The sequence below is a fragment of the Helianthus annuus genome, chromosome 6, assembly GCF_002127325.2.
Source record: "Helianthus annuus cultivar XRQ/B chromosome 6, HanXRQr2.0-SUNRISE, whole genome shotgun sequence".
Classification (NCBI taxonomy): Eukaryota; Viridiplantae; Streptophyta; class Magnoliopsida; order Asterales; family Asteraceae; genus Helianthus; species Helianthus annuus.
In genome coordinates this window covers 112,780,771-112,799,414 of record NC_035438.2, presented here as the reverse complement: position 1 = coordinate 112,799,414, position 18,644 = coordinate 112,780,771, and the positions used below count along the sequence as shown (strand labels likewise).

The following is an 18,644-nucleotide window of genomic DNA, read 5'->3' as shown; positions in this document are numbered from 1 at the left end:
TCCATAACAACTATTATGTGACAATATTTATAAGGTTTAATATCCCATACTATTAAACAAATAAAGCAAAAACAGTCATTACAGATATTCAGTCTCAAAAACAAATCCGTTCCAACAACTCAGGTTTTATTTAGTGAGTTTCTAGACTTCCTAATCTTATTTGCAGCATAACATCCAATCAACCTGTCACATACGTTAAAATAAAGTCAATACATAAAGTAAAGGTGAGTACACAATTTTGCATAGATATAGTATGAAAAGCGTTTACGCATAACCAGCATGTAACGCGTAACAGGCGAAGCATTTAACTACCAACAATGATACAACCTAACCATGAGACTGCGTTGTAGAGTATGCGTGACACATGTTCACCGAAGCGAACACGTGAAGTAAAGTAAAATGATCCCTAGCAACCCCTGTCACACAGGTGCTGAGTCCAAACTATAGTATTATCGTTGCTAGAGGTGGTCTAGTGTAACACTGTATAAGCATAGTAACAAGCATTCAACAAATCACGTATAGCATGCGGGGGCGGTTAGCGTTTATAAAGTGTTTGCGTTGTGTGTTATGTTTTGATATAGAATGTATGTAACACCCAAAAGTGCGTTAAACGAAAATGGGTTCGAGTATACTCATAGTGTGTGTTTAGCAAGTAAACACAATCTGGATTGGATTGAAGGGAGCGCGTTGAGTCAGCCTGTGCACAGAAACAAAAGCATAAGTCTTCCTCAGGTCTGAATGGTTGTAAACAGAATGTCAGGCAGGATAAGTGTTCAACAGTCTATCTGAACGAATGGATCCCAGATGGCCATCCGAACGGATGGCCATTCGAATAGGCTATGGTTGTTTGTGAATAGTTAAAATTCGAAGTTTAGTTAAAAAGCTTTTAACAATGGAAATTGTCAGGGTCAAGTCATCCGGAAGGATGGCCATTCGGGCGGATGATTTGTGGTTGAAAGTTTTTATAAAATTTTCTAAGTAAAAGTTTTAAGTTGACGGAGACGGCGTGACGACGTGTCAAACAACGGAATATCCACATCCAGTTCATTCGGCCGAATGGGTCCAGCCCATTCGGACAAATGTGCTGTTCTTGATGAAGATTCATGTTTGACCCAATAATCGGTCCATCTCTTCGGTGGAAATCAGTTTTCAAGCCGGCTTTCAACTAAGGAACGAGTCGAGAGTCTGATTGAGTCCCGATTCCATCAAAGTTGTGCAAAACCGAAGAAAAGTTCAAAATAAGTTGTAAAAGTGTGGAAATCTTTCATAATTTAGTTGAAAAGTGTGGAAATCCTTTAGATCTTGAGCCAATCTCGATTGAATGACATTCCACAACAGGTTGCCTAAGCAAGACTAGTGGAAACCACCTTTGAGCGGTCCACGAAAAAAGTTAGCGTGTGTGTGTGATTTTGATGAAGAGGATGGAGTAGAAGTGATTAGAGATGAAGATTAACGAAGATTTGAGGGAAAAAGCTTACAAGAAGGCCTTGAATCGCGTCTGGACCTTGGGAGCGAATGGGGGTGTCAAAGTGTTGAAATGAGGGCGTACGGCTAGTATTTATAGGGGAAGGGCGAGACTTAAGTCGGTGGCGAAAGGCGGTGTTCGGATGGCTCCATCCGGTCGAATGGTCATCCGGGCGGATGGCCATTCAGATGGCCGAGTTTGCGCGAGTTAGTTTTCCAACTTTGGTTTGTTTGTTAGGCGTTGCGTTTAATCGAGTTGCGAGTGAGCGTATAAGGTTGTGTTGATAACCACATAACATTTAAACAAGTAATCTCACAATAACACACATAATACCATTAAATCCGCGTTTCGAGTTTGCGTTGAGTTTGCGTCGTGATAGCGTTTAATATAAGCGTCAATAATAGCGTTATAATGCGATATTCATGATTAATAAGCGTTGTAATATGCGTTTTAAAAAAAATGCGTTGAAAATATAGTTTAACCCATAGCGCTAATCGAATCCCAAGAGTACAAGCGTTTACAAAACAAAATGACAGCGATAGGTAACGATCCGAAAAGTCGGGTTGTTAAAGTCTGCATCTTTCTCTCTCTTCACACAATTTGAAACATTCATCTCTCATATCTCTCTCCATCTAATGAAGAAAACCAAATATTCATCATCCTCATCTGATGAAGAAGCTCTATTACCGGCACCAAACCCACACCGGCGACCCCCAAACACCACACCCAAACCGGCTCCCCCTCGTTTCTTCGGCGACCCCCAAACACTACACCCACACCGACGACGTTACCGGCAACCCCCTCATCAAGAAACAATAGATCTGTATAAAGGTTCGAGTCTCATATCTGATGTTTAGTTATCTTTTTTGGTATGAATCTTTGTCAGGTACACATCTCACTCTTGTCACACTGGTTGTTTATGTGGTGTGGCTTGTTTATATCGTTGGGGGTTGGTGGCGACGGCATCTCTGGCGGCTCTCTGGCGGTATCTTCGGTGGCTCAAGGTAGAGTCGGTGGGGAAGACGGTGGTGGGATGTGGTTGGTGGGAGTTGTGCAGCGGCGGCATTTAGAGGCGGCTCAAGGTGGAGTCGACGAGGGAACCACCACAGACGGCGGCAGCGGCGCTGTGGTGGTGGTCTTCCCTCATCACCGGTGACCCCCAAACACCACACCCATAGGCAGCGACTCCGACAACTATCAGTGATCTCTTTTTCTGGTGTTCGGGTGGTGTTGAATGGCGGGGATGATGAGGAGCAGGGGTAGCGATTGCGATGACAGTGGGAAAAACCACCTTTACATTCTTTTGATTTGGGTATGCTTTTTGATTTGGGTCTTGTGGAAATATGCATTCTTTTGATATTTTTGATGGGTTTTCTTTTAATTTTGGGTCTTGTGGGAATATGCACTCTTTAAATGAAATTTGTTTCTGATGGTTGCAATTACATAAATGGCTTTGAATGAATTTTGATTCTTGGGTCTTGTGATACTGATGGCTGCATTCTTTAAATGAAATTTGATTTTGGGTCTTTGTGATACTGATGGTTGCATTCTTCGAATGAAATTTAATTTTGGGTATATGCAGCATTATTGTTTGTTTTTGTTGCTGGGTTTTCTTTTGATTTAGGTATTCTTTATGAAATGGGTACTAGGTGTTTTATTAGAGATGTTTTGTGCGGTTCTGTTGGCTGGCTTCGATGTCGACTATTTTTACAGGTGACCGATTTTGCAAGCGGTGCCCCGTGGTGCCCGCTTGGTGCCGGTGGTGCCGATCGAAAAGTTGTCAAATTTGTGTGAGGTTGTGTGCTACTTTTGATATTGGGGGTTGAGATTGGCAGTGATAGTTCGAAACAATTTTTCCGACAAATTGATGACGTTGGCGCGACAAGGATGGTGGAGGGTAGGTTTTTGAACCTGCAACCCTACTTTGCAGCCTTGATTATTGGAAACTTTGAGACAAACCCCGTTTTTTCAAGATCCACAAATTTGTTTTGATTTTTGTTGTTGGGTTTTTTTATATTTTTTCCCCAGTCGATAATGACGAGTTCAATCTATCTGAGACACCTACCGAGTTGTGATTTCTGGGTGCGTTCGTTTTATGTAAAAAACTTTTGTAAAAAAAAATATAAAACCGTAAAAAAGTTTTCGTAAAAAAATTGAACAAAAAAAAAGTTTTTCTAAAAAAAAGTTAAAACCACAAAAAAGTTTTCGTATAAATTTTTGTTCTTTGTAAACAAGTTTTTGTAACAAAAAGTTTAAAACCGGAAAAATATTTACGTAAAAAACGTAAAAAAGTTTAAAAAACGTGTGTGTAAAAAAAGGTTAAAACCGTAAAAAGGTTTTCGTATAAATTTGTTTTCTGTAAAAAAGTTTTTGTAAAAAAGCAAAAATTTTTTGTAAATTTTTTTTTTGTAAAAAAGTTTATGTAAAAGTAAAGTTTAAAACAGTAAAAAAATTTAAAAAACGTGCGTGTAAAACAAAGATTAAAAAAAAGGTTAAAACTGTAAAAAGTTTTCATATAAATTTTTATTCTTTGTAAAAAAGTTTTGTAAAAAAAATTTGTAAGAAAGTTTTTGTAAAAAAAAAGTTTAAAACCGTAAAAAAAGTTTTTGTAAAAAACGGGGTTAGAAAACGGCGCGTTAAAAACGTGGCATAGAAAACGGCACGTAAAAACTGGACGTAAAAAAGGGCTTGTAAAAAAAGCGGGTAATAAAACGGCGCGTAAATACGATGCGTAAAAATGGCGCATTAAAACAGGGCGTAAAAAACGACGCGTAACTCCGGGCGTAAAAAACGAGCGTAAAAACGGAGCGTAAAAAAATGGCGCATAAATACAGATCAAAAAAAAATGGGGCGTAAATACGGCACGTAAAGAAAATCGGGTGTAAAAACGAGGCGTAAAAAACGGCTCGTAAAAACGTTTTTTGTAAAACAAATCCTAAAAAAATTGTTTTTTTTTTGTAAAAAAATGATATTTTAAAATATTTTTTAATTAAAAAATATGATTTTAATAAAAAATAATTAATTTAATAAGACAAAAAAGTAATAAAAAACAATAAATACAATAAAGACAAAACAAACAAATTTACTAAACTAACCTTTTGACATTAAAATATTAAAAACATGATAAGACAAAAAGAATTTAGTATTGTTTTTATTACTTTAATCTTATCCATCCATCTCCCAAGATCAATGGTTGGAATGTGATTTTCGTGGTTCTCTTAACTGGGGGTGGTTTTCATTTTAACGGCCCCTTTATATATATAGGGTAAGGTTCATTTGAGATCCACCCTTATTGCGAGAACCGCGAGAACCAATGTGAACACAAAAAAATACATAAAAAAATCCAAAAAAACACACATTTTTTTTCTTTTTTTATATTTTTCTAATAAAAATCGCTATATTTCGTTACCAAAAAAAAATTTCGAATAACAGTTATGGATGCACATGTGCATATGTATCATTTCTTGGACAAATTATGTAATATATTACCAGTAGTAGAAAAATGCACTTTCAATTACATTACAATCCGCAATACACTAATTTTTACATTACCAATATTAAGAATGTACATGTGCATCATTATGTATAACCATCATATAACGTGTTTTGGTACAAAAAGTTTGTAATTTTAAATGATGAAGTAGGCCCATATAAATGTGTTTTGGATAGTTATATCTAGTGGTTGATGGTTTGATTATATTTGTCACTTTATGATGTAATATGTTGTTTGGATGGTATAAAGTGTGTTTATGTACATGTAATAAACTGAAAATTTGGTAATAGTATTGTATTATGGATGGTAGGAGGCAATGGTATTGTATTACGGATGGTAGGAGGTAATAATAGTATATAATGGATGGTATGATAGATGAAAAGGAAGGTGTATTCAAAGTGGTGTACTAAAACACGTTATAACATGTTTATACATATAGATGCACATGCGCATTTCTAGTGTTGTTAATGTTATAACAAGTTCATAATATAGATGCACATGTGCATTTCTAATATGGTTAATGTAAAAGTAGTGTATTATGAATGGTAGTGTAAATGAAAGTGCAATTGTCTGATAATAGTAATGTATTACGGAATTTGTCAAAGAAATGAAACATATGCACATGTGCATGGATAATTGTTACTCGATTTTTTTTTTTTTTGTGACGAAATATAGCGATTTTTTTATATAAAGAAAGTAAAAAAAAAATTTTGAGTGTTTTCTTGATTTTTTTTAGGTATTTTTTGGTTGTGTTCACACTTGGTTCTCGCTGTTCTCACAATAAAGGGTGGTTCATAACAGATCCTTCTCATGTATATATATAGGGGAGGTTCATTTGAGAAGAAAAAGAATAAAAGGTATAATTGTAAAACATTAAATAGTTTTTCTCTCATCTCATTTATTATTATTTTTGACTAATTAATTAGTCATAAAGAGTATCATCCTACACACTAAAATTTTTGCCTAGACACATCAAAATTTATCCTACACGTTTTGAAATTTATCCTACACATACTGAAATTTATCCTACACAACTCGTAATTCATCCTACACACCTCATAATTTATCCTACACTTTAAATTAATTTTTTTCTTCTTTGAAAAAATATATATTTTTAAATAAGTTACAAATTTAATTTAGTGAGCTATTAAAAACGAAGACTAAGAATTAACGATCTATCTAATTTTACCAATATACCCTTACACCCATATTAAATACAAAAATTAAATGAAGTAAAATGAAGCATTATTATTGGTTGAAGTTTGTTCTTTTTTATTCTTACAAAAAAATTCTTCTCATTTGAACCCTCCACTATATATATATATATATATATATATATATATATATATATATATATATATATATATATATAGGCTAGGAGTTGGCTAGAAAGTCCAAATTTCCTAAAAAGTGTAAAAAGTCATAAAACACCATAATGTCAACCATAAAACACACAAAAAACCCACAAATAATATGATGAAGATTACTAAAACATCATATATGTGGGTTTTGTGTTGTGTTTTAAATGTTAAGGCTCTGATTATGGAATGACAAATATTATTGTGTTTTATGTTGTTTAACATTTTGTGTTTTATATTCATAGTTATACGATGGTGCGTTTGAAGTTTTTATGGACTATTAGAGTTTGAATATGGTGTTTTAGTAATATTCATTCTATTATTTGTGAGTTTTAGGTGTGTTTTATGCCTAAAATTATTGTGTTTTATGACTTTTTACACTTTTTAGGAAACTTGGACTTTCTAGCCGAACCTCACCCTATATATATATATATATATATATATATATACATATATATATATATATGTATATATATATATATATATATATATATATATACATAGGGTGGTTCTCATTCTAGCGGCTCCCTATATATATATATATATATAGGGAGCCGCTAGAATGAGAACCACCTCGAGTTGTAAGAACCGCGAGAACCACACCGTACGGGGCGAGGTGGACCAATTTTTTTTTTCAAAAATGTAGATGCATGTATTATAAACACATTCGTAAAAAAAATTTTAAAAAAATGCCGTGCGTGTAGTTTTTTACACCACAAGTTTGTGGTTTACGAGTTCCGTAAATTTACGGAACTCGTAAACTACAAACTTGTGGTGTAAAAAACTACACGCACGACATTTTTTTAAAATTTTTTTTTGTTACGAATGTGTTTATAATACATGCATCAACGTTTTTGAAAAAAAAAAATTGGTCCACCTCACCCCGGATCAAGTAGTTCTCGCGGTTCTTACAACTCGAGGTGGTGTATATATATATATAGAGGCCGGTTAACGTACAATAGGGCTTATCGTACACTACGTACGCGATAACCCTAGCCGTCAGATCTTCATCTCCCAGGCGATTTAATACCTCCTTGCGAATTGTACGAGCTGTGCGAATTCAATCTTCCGCATGCGATTTTCTCCATCTACACACCCCATGCCATTTTTCACATTACCCCATGCTAACCATTTTTTCACATGCGAATATTCAATTTTCCACATGCGATTCTACACACCCCATGCCATTTTTCACATTACCCCATGCTAGCTATTTTTTCACATGCGATATTCAATTTTCCACATGCGATTCTACACACCCCATGCCATTTTTCACATTACCACATGCCATTTTTTCACATGCGATATTCAATTTTCCACATGCGATTCTACACACCCCATGTCATTTTTCACATTACCCCATGCTAGCCATTTTTTCATATGCCATATTCAATCTTCCACATGCGATTCTACACACCCCATGCCATTTTTCACATTACCCCATGCCATTTTTTCACATGCGATATTCAAATCTTCCACATGCGATTTTGTTCATCTACACACCCCATGCCATTTTTCACATTACCCCATGCTAACCATTTTTTCACATGCGATATGTATTGAATTCGCACCAGATCTGCACCTGATCGAACGGCTGGGATGATTGCGTACGTATCGTACGATAAGCGCATTTGTATTTTACTCTTTACCTATATATATATATATAGGGTAAGGATAGTGTAAAAAGGGCCTAAAGTGTGAGAAGTGTGAGAAGTGTATTATAACACTATATATAATACTATATAACACCATATAAACACTGTATAACAATATGTAACACCATATAATACCATATAACACTATGTAACACTATATAACATTATATAACAAATATAACACTATACATCTATCATAGACATGCTATCAGACAAACTATAGTGTTATATTTGTTATATAATGTTATATAGTGTTACATAGTGTTATATGGTATTATATGGTGTTACATATTGTTATACGGTGTTTATATGGTGTTATATAGTATTATATATAGTGTTATAATACACTTCTCACACTTTGAGCACTTTTTACAGGATCCTCTACCTATATATATATATATATATAGGGGATGGTTCAAATGAAAACCACTTTTATTGTGAAAACTCGAAAACTAATTAAAAAAAAGCCTAAAAAACACACAAATTTTTTTTTCAATTTTTTTAATAAAAATCGTTGGTTTTTATATATAAAAAAACTTTTTTTCAAAAAAAAAAAAAATTTTGTGTAGTGCACATGTGTAATAATACACATGTGTAGCACTACACAAAAAAAAATTTTTTTTGAATTTTTTTTTTATATATAAAAACCTGCGAATTTTGGTTTGCAAAAAAAAAAATAATAAAAAAAAAATTTTGTATGTTTTTTTGGCTTTTTTTTAATTAGTTTTCGAGTTTTCACAATAAAAAGTGGTTTTCATTTGAACCTTCCCCTATATATATATATATATATATATATATATATATATATAGGGAGCCGCTAGAATGAAAACCACCTCGAGTTGTAAGAACCGCGAGAACTACACCCCACGGGTGGGCGTTCACCACGATTTTTTTTTACAACTAGATGTGTAAATTATAAACACAGCCGTAAAAAAAAAATTTTAAACGCTGCGGCCGGGGGGTAGTTTTTTACACCACAAGTTTTTTTATTGTGAAAACTCGAAAACTAACTAAAAAAAGCCTAAAAAACCTAAAAAACATACAAATTTTTTTTTTTTTTTACAATTTTTTTTAGAAAAATCGCTACTTTTTATATATGGAAAAAAAATTTCAAAAAAAAAAAACTTTTTTTGGTTGTACTGCATATGTGCACTAATACGGAAAGCCTAAACCACTTAACCCACCCCCCACCGACACCCCCCAAAAACCTAAACCCCCCACCCCCCCCCCCCCCCACAAACCTAAATTCACCCTCCCACCAAAAGCCTAACCCCCCCCCCCCCAAAAAAAAAAAAAAAAAAAAACCTAAACCCCCCACTCCCCACCCTCCCGAAAACCTAAAACTAAACCCTAAACATAAACCCGAAAAAAACCTAACCCCCCACCCCTACCCCCCAAAACCTAAACCCCCCTCCCCCCACACCCAAAAACCTAATCCTAATCCTAAACCTCCAAAAAAACTAACCCTAAAAGCTAAACTAGAATCAAAAACCTAATTTTAAGCATGTAATGCACATTGTAGTACATGTTATATTGCACATGTGCACTACTATAATAATAGTATTGAAAACAAGACGACACCATAAATCTTTTTTTATGTCATAAAAATATGCTCGAATATACTTGAATGAAAGATAAGAAAATTTGTGATCTTATGGTGCCATTTTTGTTTTAAAATGATAACGTATGGAGAAATGAGAAATGTTTGAAAAGTTATATATTTTTTGTTTCAATTTTACCCCTCCTTCATTAAAAGTCTTCCCTCCCTCCCTTTTAGTGGGTTTTAGTTAGTTTTCTAGTTTTCACAATAACTAGTGGTTTTCATTTGAACCTTCCCCTATATATATATATATATTATAATTAACAAATTTAATTATAATATTAAATCCGGCTCTCCGTGATTATTCCAAATAATTACCCATTTCTTTGTTTACGTTTGACTTCGTGATCCGGTGATTTAACAATTAAAACACCGTTAAATGTTCGTTGCCAAAGTGTAACTCTTTGGGTCGTACCTTGACGACAAGTTTGAATCCTAATCGACAATTGAACATTATATCCAAGAATTTAGCATTTATCAAGTTACTAGTCTAACAGGAACTCGTGAACGCGTTCTCACTGTTGCCCAAAAAACGTTAGCAATCTAAAACTTCGTTACACAAGTGAATTTGATGAGTTCAGAAAACGAGTGATGAACATGTCAAAAACTTGCATCCATGTCTGGAACTATCTTCATGATCCCACTAACTAACAAAGTTGTATAGGATGCATTGTTGTTTCTGTAGCCAGGTCATCGAGGTTGAAGGAGTGCTTAAATATGCCTCGGCATGATTGGTCTCTTGAAATTGACAATACAAGGCAGCAAAATGGTAAAAAGGAAAAAGAAATTACACCAAACTAGAATGCTCGCAAAATGAAATGAAAAGCAGTGAAGTGATGTATCTATCTAAGAAAAACAAGAGATGAGAAGTTACAGGAGGAGATTTGACGACTATGGGGCAGCAAGCGATGGTAGTCCCCGAAAGAAAGAAAGAAAGAAAGAAAGAAAGAAAGAAAGAAAGAAAGAAAGCTGTGCTGACATATTAGATCGGAACCAAACATAACTGATTTATTGGGGTAAATTTTTGGAATTGTGAAGACAAGTTGAATAGGGCAGGGCGGGAAAAGGATCACGAGGAGGGAGGGAATTTGTTTGGGTTATGGATATATACAACTTTTACGTATATTATATTTTCATTTTCAAATACCTCAATATTTTTTATTCATTATACTAACAAGCATTAACATCTGAAACAAAAATCTCTTAGTGAGATTAGTAGCAACCAAACTGTGGTGCTAAGTGCCTTTGTCAGCCACATCAATATCAACTAAGCAATAGCAACCCATGATGATGCCATCAACAAAACATACTGGTGGTGGTGGTGGTGGTGGTTTACATGAAAATACTAAGTTTACTTTTGAGATTTTGTAAAAGGGTTTTGATGCTTTTCCAAGGGTTTTGATGCAAACACATTGTGTTGGTTGACCTGACCTGCCAACACCACACGGCTATTTTTATCTTTTGTTTTTCTATAAATACTTAATGTACTACTACGTATGATCAATACAACCTATTTTCTCCGATGATAACCTAAATAAAATGATTTATGAGATTCTATGCATTGTAAGTAGACTCTGGCGACGTTTAAAACATTTGACCTGTTCCCTTTTGGTCTTTTAGATTCTTTATTCGAATCGTTGACCTGTTCCTCTTAGTTAACTTTTTATTTGACCCGTTTGACTTGATTGAAAAAAAAAATATAACCCAAATCAAATACAAGGATTCAGACCAGAGGCAAGGTAACAAAGTCAACGAAAGTCAAACATGATGAAAACTGAAAATAGAAACAAAATTAGAGTAAATGTGAACCTTGAGATTATACAGTCTTTTCATTGGCTCAAAAAAATTGGAGTCATGAATTTAGCATTATATCATCAAAATCCAACAGCCGAGGGATAACGTGAAATCATCATTACGGAAACAAGGATTATTTAATGTGTATAAGAATATGTGAAACATAATCACCACTATATGCATATCTACTACCATCTTGATGGCTTCAAAAACTTGTCATATGGGCTTACAGATGGTAACCTGAATGACTCTTGTTGTCCATACTCGTTCAAACAAGAAAAGACCCGATCCTTTGCATGTGTCCGATCACTCGATATCGATTGCTGTCACATAACAGTCACATTAGTTGTTAATATGTATAGTGGATCCTCTTCTAACAATCCACACCTAAGGTTTCTTGGTAAACTGACCTACTATATTAATAATACAACAAACTCCCTCTGTATAAAGTTCCCACAGTTGTTTATTGTCTGCAGACTTTATGGTTGCTTATATCTTAATAATAAATAACCGGTTTAATAGCCCTAACATGACCCATGACTATTACACAATAGACAGTGCGCCCAGATTAATCTATATTTTTCTACCAAAATGATTTATAAGGTTTTATGCATTACAAATTCAATCTGGGTACCTTTTGACCCATTTAACTCATCTCCTTAGCTATCTTTTATAATATTACCCTTTACATGCTAGAAATAAATAAAAACCCAAGTACCCCTTAATAAGTAAATGAGTTAAAATTGCCACCTAGTTCTAATAGACAACCTAAAGGCCATGTAAATAGATCGCTTCTATGCGTAATTACCTACTCTATATATATAGAGGTCTATGTAACTCTATATATAGCAATGGAGAGGAGGTAGTCAACGGCGCCAGTTAGAGCAGTGGAAACCCTCACTGTGGAGGGAAGGAGGAGTAGAGGCAGACCCAAGTTGACTTGGGATGAGCAGATTAGACATGATTTACTAGAGTTGCACCTCTCTAAGGAGATGGTTCAGGATAGGAGTTCGTGGACACGTAAGATTAAGGTTAAGGACTTTTAGAGGAGGGTACACTGGTATGTTAGTGGGGTCTTAAGGGTGAACATTCTTCTACACTTGAGGGGACTTAATTGGCCATGTGGATACATGTGGTTTCATGATTGATATATTTGTTTCTATTTTACCGTGTTGCTCACTACTTCTTTTGTTATTTTCTTCCGTTAATTTGTATTTGGTAACTTTCTACTTCTACCTTTGTAGTTCTATTTGTTTGTCTGTCGTTTGTTTTGAAGTTGAGGGTCTCTCTAGAAGCAACCTCTCTATCCTCAGGGATGGAGGTAAGGTTTGCCTACATCCCACCCTCCCCAGGCCCTACCAATAGCTTTTGTTGTTTGTGGGATTTCAAAAGCCAATGTGGGGTAGCCAGCCTACTTGGTAGAGGCACTTGCCTCTTAAAGGGGAGGTCACATGTTCAAACTTGGGCAAGGGGAGAATTTAAGGATTATTGGTATGTAACATTTGTCGTTCAAAAAAAACTTGGTATCAAAAGCCGCACTTAAACATTCTGCCCTACAAAACCCTAGACGCCGCTGCCACCACAATACGTAGCCACTAAAAACCCTAACCATCAGCGACAGCCGTCGCTAGAAACCCTAGTCACCACAACGGCCTCTCAAAACAGTTCGATTACTCTCAAAATCTAGACCATAGTTGTCAATAGCGGCTATAGCGACCGCTATAGCACGCTATGTAGCGAGGCGACCAAGTGTCGCTATCTGGATCATAGCGACCAATAGCATGAATAGTGACAGTTAGATTTTTTTTATGTAAATAGCAATTTGATATATAGCTATAAAATAGCTGGATTTATAGGTTTTTGTTGAATATACATGTAAAATAGCATATATACCAAGGTATTTTGATATAATATACATATAAAAATTTTCAAATTCATTTTCTAGTGTATCGCTATTTATAAAATAGCGGTCGCTATTCGCTATGTTATGTAGCATATAGGTTCCTTGTCCCTATTCACTATTAACAACTATGATCTAGACCAAACTACAATTATACCAAATTTGACTGATATAATCCAAACTGATTTATTTAGTACCTGTGAGTCAATGATGATGAACCAGAAAAATGTTTAATTCAACAGTAAGTTTTTGGTAGTTACAAGCAGTGGCGGATCTAGAAAAAACGTTAAAGGGCAACATTTCAAAAATTTCTTTTCTACAGGGGCAGCGAAATCGAAAAAACGTCAAATTTTTCTAAAATTTACATTACCGCCGGAGCATCAAGGGGTAGTGGGGGCTACCCAGCAAGCACATTATATTGTCAAAGATAGAAAGAAAGATGTTTGTCAAAGGAATAGAGATTCTTACATTATTTGATGTAACAGGAGTATACTTTTCATGTTCACCAGAAGAAATTATCGCCATGGCTTCTTGTTGCTCCTTAAAACTCTGAAGCACAGACATTTTCTGCTGTTTTCCCATCACAAGAGCCTCACACTGATTTTTTATTTCGTCGAAAGTTAAAGTTATAGACGAGTTCGGCATGCTTTCAACATGTTCTGCTGTTTCCGCTACCTGTTTGTGAAACAAGTTAGAAACTGTTTTTACTATTATTATTATTTTTACAAATATATTATTCCTTTTATGACATTCCAAGGGAGTATTAAATGTTAATATTTGAGATGGATACAAAGTGAAGAGACATACCGAATCCAACAGCTGGCTGACACTTATAATGTCAAGTGAATCGATGGCGGCTCTGGGATCTGATTGGCTTCCACATCGATCCAACGGATCTTCATTTGCTGATGGTATTACCTAGAAAAATTATAATATTATAATTGTAAGTAGACTCTATTAACATAGACCTTTTGTGAAATATAACCAAACCTCATCAAAATCCTGAAGTGAAAATGGCTCTTGTGTCCCCATAGGATATTCATCATCAGGCAAGAACCACTCTGAAAGTTGTGCCTTCATATTTGATACTTGTTCCTTAAAAACATTCAGAAAAGAAATTAGAACAAATGTTATGAAGCTATTTGTCATTGCTCCATGTGTATACCTGTGAAGATGTGCCAAGACATGATACAAAGTGTGATGAAAGTGCATCTTTTAATTTCTGATCCTTGGCTTCTATTGCAACGAGTGACTTCATTGCACAAGCTTCGTTTTCGTGTGATCCATAGCAGTTTTTGTCACCTGCTTTTGTACAAACAGCCCGGAGTCTAATATCTCCATCCAACACCAGATAAGGATCTACCTGCGTACACACTAAATTTAGTTATTGAAAAAAAAAGAGCAGAAAAATGTAAGTAATAGTGTGAAGTGAAAACTAACTGTTTCTTCTATCAATGTTGATCTAACCAAAGAAACTAGCTCCGGAAGATGGCACGCCTTTGCGGAGACCATAATCATGTATGAAGCCAACGTAAACATAGGCCTTTTCTGGGATGCTTGCAGGCCACCTTTGCAATATACAAATCAACATGCATCTCTCTTTACGTTCAGAAATAACAAACAAATACCTTACCTTGTTGATTCAAGGAGATGCTTCTGATGGACAATGCCAACTGGAAAAACCGGATTAAGGCCACATGAATTGGATTCTGACAGCATTTAAATTACTTTCAGCCAAATGGTTACATTAATGTTGAATTTCCAATTAATGATACATTCACCTTTGACAAAATAGACGATAAAGCAAGAGTATATGTATGTGCCATTGCCTCGAAATTTTCAGGGCTATTTTGCATGGATGTTACTTGATACCAAATGGATGAAAGGACAAGACTCGCTTGATGACCGCTCAATCGCATGGAACTAGATGCCTGTAATATTTTATTGTAAAAAAGTTACCATCCATGTTATCTAAAATAGGTAAAAGAACATGATCATTTGTTTCAGTATACAAGATCTATCATACTGTATTCCCATTACAGGTAGAAGTGTCATTGCTACCACAAGATAAAGATTCGGTAGTATGCTTCACATGGTTTTCAATGTTATCATGTTCTTTCTCTATTGTCTCTTCATCTATGGTTTCGAGTATGCTTTTGTTACTCCCATCTGCTGCCTTTTGTAATATCATTGATGGAAAGCCACCTTGTGAAGAAGGTATTATATCTTCGATTGACCAAGTTTGACTTAAAGACGGGATCAGCACGATAGAGAAAACACGGTGTGCAAGAACTCGCGCTTCATGATCTGGATGTGACATTGCCAAGAGCAAGTGGTGAAAGAGAGCATCAGGGAACACCTGAACGATAATATAGTTTTCACAATACAATGATTAGTTTATATAATTTGTGACCTGCCCATTTTGCCACCTCAGCAAGACTTTGCACTCACCTTTCTGAAGTAGGTTATGTTTGGAGTGGATTTGATAACTTGTGCAGTCCGATAAATAGCAGAAATATTTGCTCTAGCCATATTAGCACTAGTCGGGATATTCTCTAGCGCGATAGCCATAGTATCAAGAATAGGTCCCACATCTCCAACCTACAAATAATCAAAAAGTAAAAGGAAGCATACGTTTATTTTACTTTGTATCAATCAATAGCTAGTAGCTAAATGCTTCGGGAAGTGAATTGAGCAACAACGCGCATTACAAACCTTACATGAGAGATTTGAGATGCAATTTTCTAAACTGCTTTGAAGATCAATATAGATGCTGCTATCAGTAGAGCTTGAAGGTTGAGATAGTCTTTGTAGGCACTTGCGTAAGTGTTTAATTAGATCAGATATTGCACCAACAATGGTGACTGAGGCATGATGCTTTACATACCCTGACAGTTGTGTAGCAACATTTAGAATTTGTAACTGCAAAACGGGCTGCTTGGTAACATGTTTGTTGTCCAGATGCTTAACCAAGATAGGCAATAATAAGTGGGATCTGTCATCTGAGTACACATGGAAAAAGTTATGACTATACTAACAAGTGGAGTCTAAGTTCGTATGGTAACCTGGTTCCTCCATAACCTTCAAGAGATACTTCAAAACAGAAAAGGCAAGCCCTTTCTCTGGGAGCCAAAGCTTATCAGTGCCAAATTTGTGAAGAATAGGCTCCAATACACGTCGCACATTTGTCACCCCGGTTGCGGATTGGACCATGTTATGCAGGCAAACCCGGGCCCAATAAGAAGGGTTCTTGTGTGCATCCCTGACAAACAAACAATCAAGAATTTAATTTAATGATAAAACATGAGCCAAAAGTGAACATTTGTGTACTTACACCAGAGGGGCGTCAGAGAATGAAGGAGCATGTTCATGGGCTTGTTGAGAAAGTTGTCTGTTGAACTTTTTGGTTTCTTGGTTGAGTTGAAAGTCCATATAATTCTCCAAAGTCACTGATATAATCTATTTAGAAATCCAACAACATGATTACATAACATGTCACTCGATTTCTACTAATGGGTCATCGATGAATGCAACATACATTCTCAAAGTCCATGGAGACATGAGGCTGCTCCCCCAACAACCGCACCATAGAGGCCAACACTTCAAGTCCTGCTGACCTTAGCCTTAATACTCTTTCATCATCTCCAACTTCTTCTGCCAGTTGACAAAGCTTTGGAATGAGGCCTTCTAAGTTGAACAGGTATGCACTGTCTATCTGCCAAATAATTTTCTTTTAAAAGATTTCCAAAAAGGAAGCTATAGTTGCAAAAACTTTGTGCTTGTGTACCTGGTTGTTTACGAAGTTGACTAGGGCATTACAACCAAGAATTTGCATTTCGTGGTGTTGTGATTGCTCTAGTAGGGTCCCAATGATTCCCAAAAAACTACTGGCAAAGAGAGGCCTGAAAGTGTTTTATCAAAGCTAACACATAAACACCACCAAAATTAGTGTGACGGACCAAAGTATGCTTTACTTCAAATGAAACTTTTAGTGCCATATGGGAGCAATGAAATATGTATTGGCCGGGTTAAAACAATGAAAGATAAATGAGTGCTCGGGGTGTAATAAATAATGAAACAACTTACATCTGCTGCTTACAAGAGGATAACAATTTCCCGTAAACAAGCAGTACAGCTTTAACTGCAGACACATTTTCATTTCGCAAATTCTTGTAAAATTTTTGCTCCAGGTAATCAGTAATCTGTGAAGGGAAGAAATCAACACGTAAATAACCTTGAAGTTTACGGAAGGAAGGAAGGAAGGAACATCTCTTTTTGTTTCAAGTCATCAACTCGACTGACTGACTTCATTGTAGCTAACATATTGAAAGTATAAATCATATTCTTGGATTCAACAAACATGGCCTGGCCTCAATGTAATGTAGATAGATTGATCAAAGTGGGAGTTGTTTAATTACCTTGGGTATGCGTAGAGGATTTTTAGAAGCATATTCACAAAGCTTTCCAATCTTGCGCTCATTTGGCTCACCACCCTAGCAAGCAAGCAAGCATTTGATTACAAATGATTTATTCAAACAGACAGCCAGATAGAAAGAATCTAATTAATGAGTTGAAGTTTTGACCTGAGAGCGTGGGAAAATATCTGCAAGAAGCTTCTTATAACGTTTAACAGGATGTCTTGACCTAGCTCGCAATGAAGGACAACATACACATAGGATGCTACATACAGGAATAACCCGTCTCGAGATAACCCCCATTCAGTTGAACCCTAGGATCTGAATAAAGCGAGCGAGCGGCGTTTAACTAAAATGCGAATTGGTCTGGGGCCTCAATTCGATCTGAAAGAAAGAAAACAGATCTGTAACCGCATTGAAGATGGAGTTAATAAAACATACAACTCAGCACCAACAATCAATCAATCAATCGTTCCTTTGATTTCACTACCAACTACGTGGAATGCATGCCCTGCCCTCCCCTCCCCTCTCCTCATCATATGAAACCAAGCGTCCCCAATATATACATATATATTTCCTTTTTAGGTTATTACCCGCGATTGCTTCCCGGGTTCCGGGAAACTTAGTTGTATTAATTATTATTTGTTATTAATACGACCTCATTACATCAAACATCTCATTGGATTCAACAACAATGTCTTCACATCACCAGATTAGAACATGAACCCATATTAGAGGTCAAACAAAAATGCAACAGGACCACATGAATAATATCATTTCCACTTTTACTCCAATGCACTTACGTGATCGGATGATTTGGGATTTTGTAAAAATGTGTGTTCTTGTATTTCTTTACAAAATTACATAGAATTCAAGAAAACGAAACAATGACTTAAAGAACTATAATTTTAACACCCAATTTAATCGGGTAAACAGATGTTAACCAAAAGTTAAACAGTTGACC

General features: G+C 35.6%; 1 protein-coding gene across 3 annotated transcripts; it reads right to left on the bottom strand.

Moving 5' to 3' along the window:
• Positions 1 to 11,369: 11,369 nt before the first annotated feature.
• On the bottom strand, positions 11,370 to 18,214 carry LOC110895916 (protein SEMI-ROLLED LEAF 2). 3 transcript variants are annotated; one of them, XM_022143298.2, is made up of 18 exons: positions 17,849 to 18,214; positions 17,684 to 17,758; positions 17,352 to 17,467; positions 17,053 to 17,167; positions 16,804 to 16,980; positions 16,600 to 16,724; positions 16,331 to 16,527; positions 15,981 to 16,267; positions 15,717 to 15,866; positions 15,292 to 15,624; positions 15,047 to 15,196; positions 14,899 to 14,974; positions 14,706 to 14,833; positions 14,431 to 14,628; positions 14,256 to 14,360; positions 14,073 to 14,183; positions 13,734 to 13,940; positions 11,370 to 11,688 (listed from the first exon to the last, which is right to left on the bottom strand). In XM_022143298.2, the coding sequence occupies exons 1-18, from the start codon at positions 17,981 to 17,983 to the stop codon at positions 11,554 to 11,556; spliced, it is 2,820 nt and encodes a 939-aa protein (XP_021998990.1). In that variant the 5' UTR covers positions 17,984 to 18,214; the 3' UTR covers positions 11,370 to 11,553. The 3 variants fall into 3 exon arrangements, with proteins under 3 accessions (XP_021998990.1, XP_021998991.1, XP_021998992.1); XM_022143299.2 differs by having other exon boundaries at positions 15,981 to 16,153; XM_022143300.2 differs by lacking the exons at positions 17,684 to 17,758; positions 17,849 to 18,214 and having other exon boundaries at positions 17,053 to 17,187.
• Between the last annotated feature and the right edge of the window lie 430 nt (positions 18,215 to 18,644).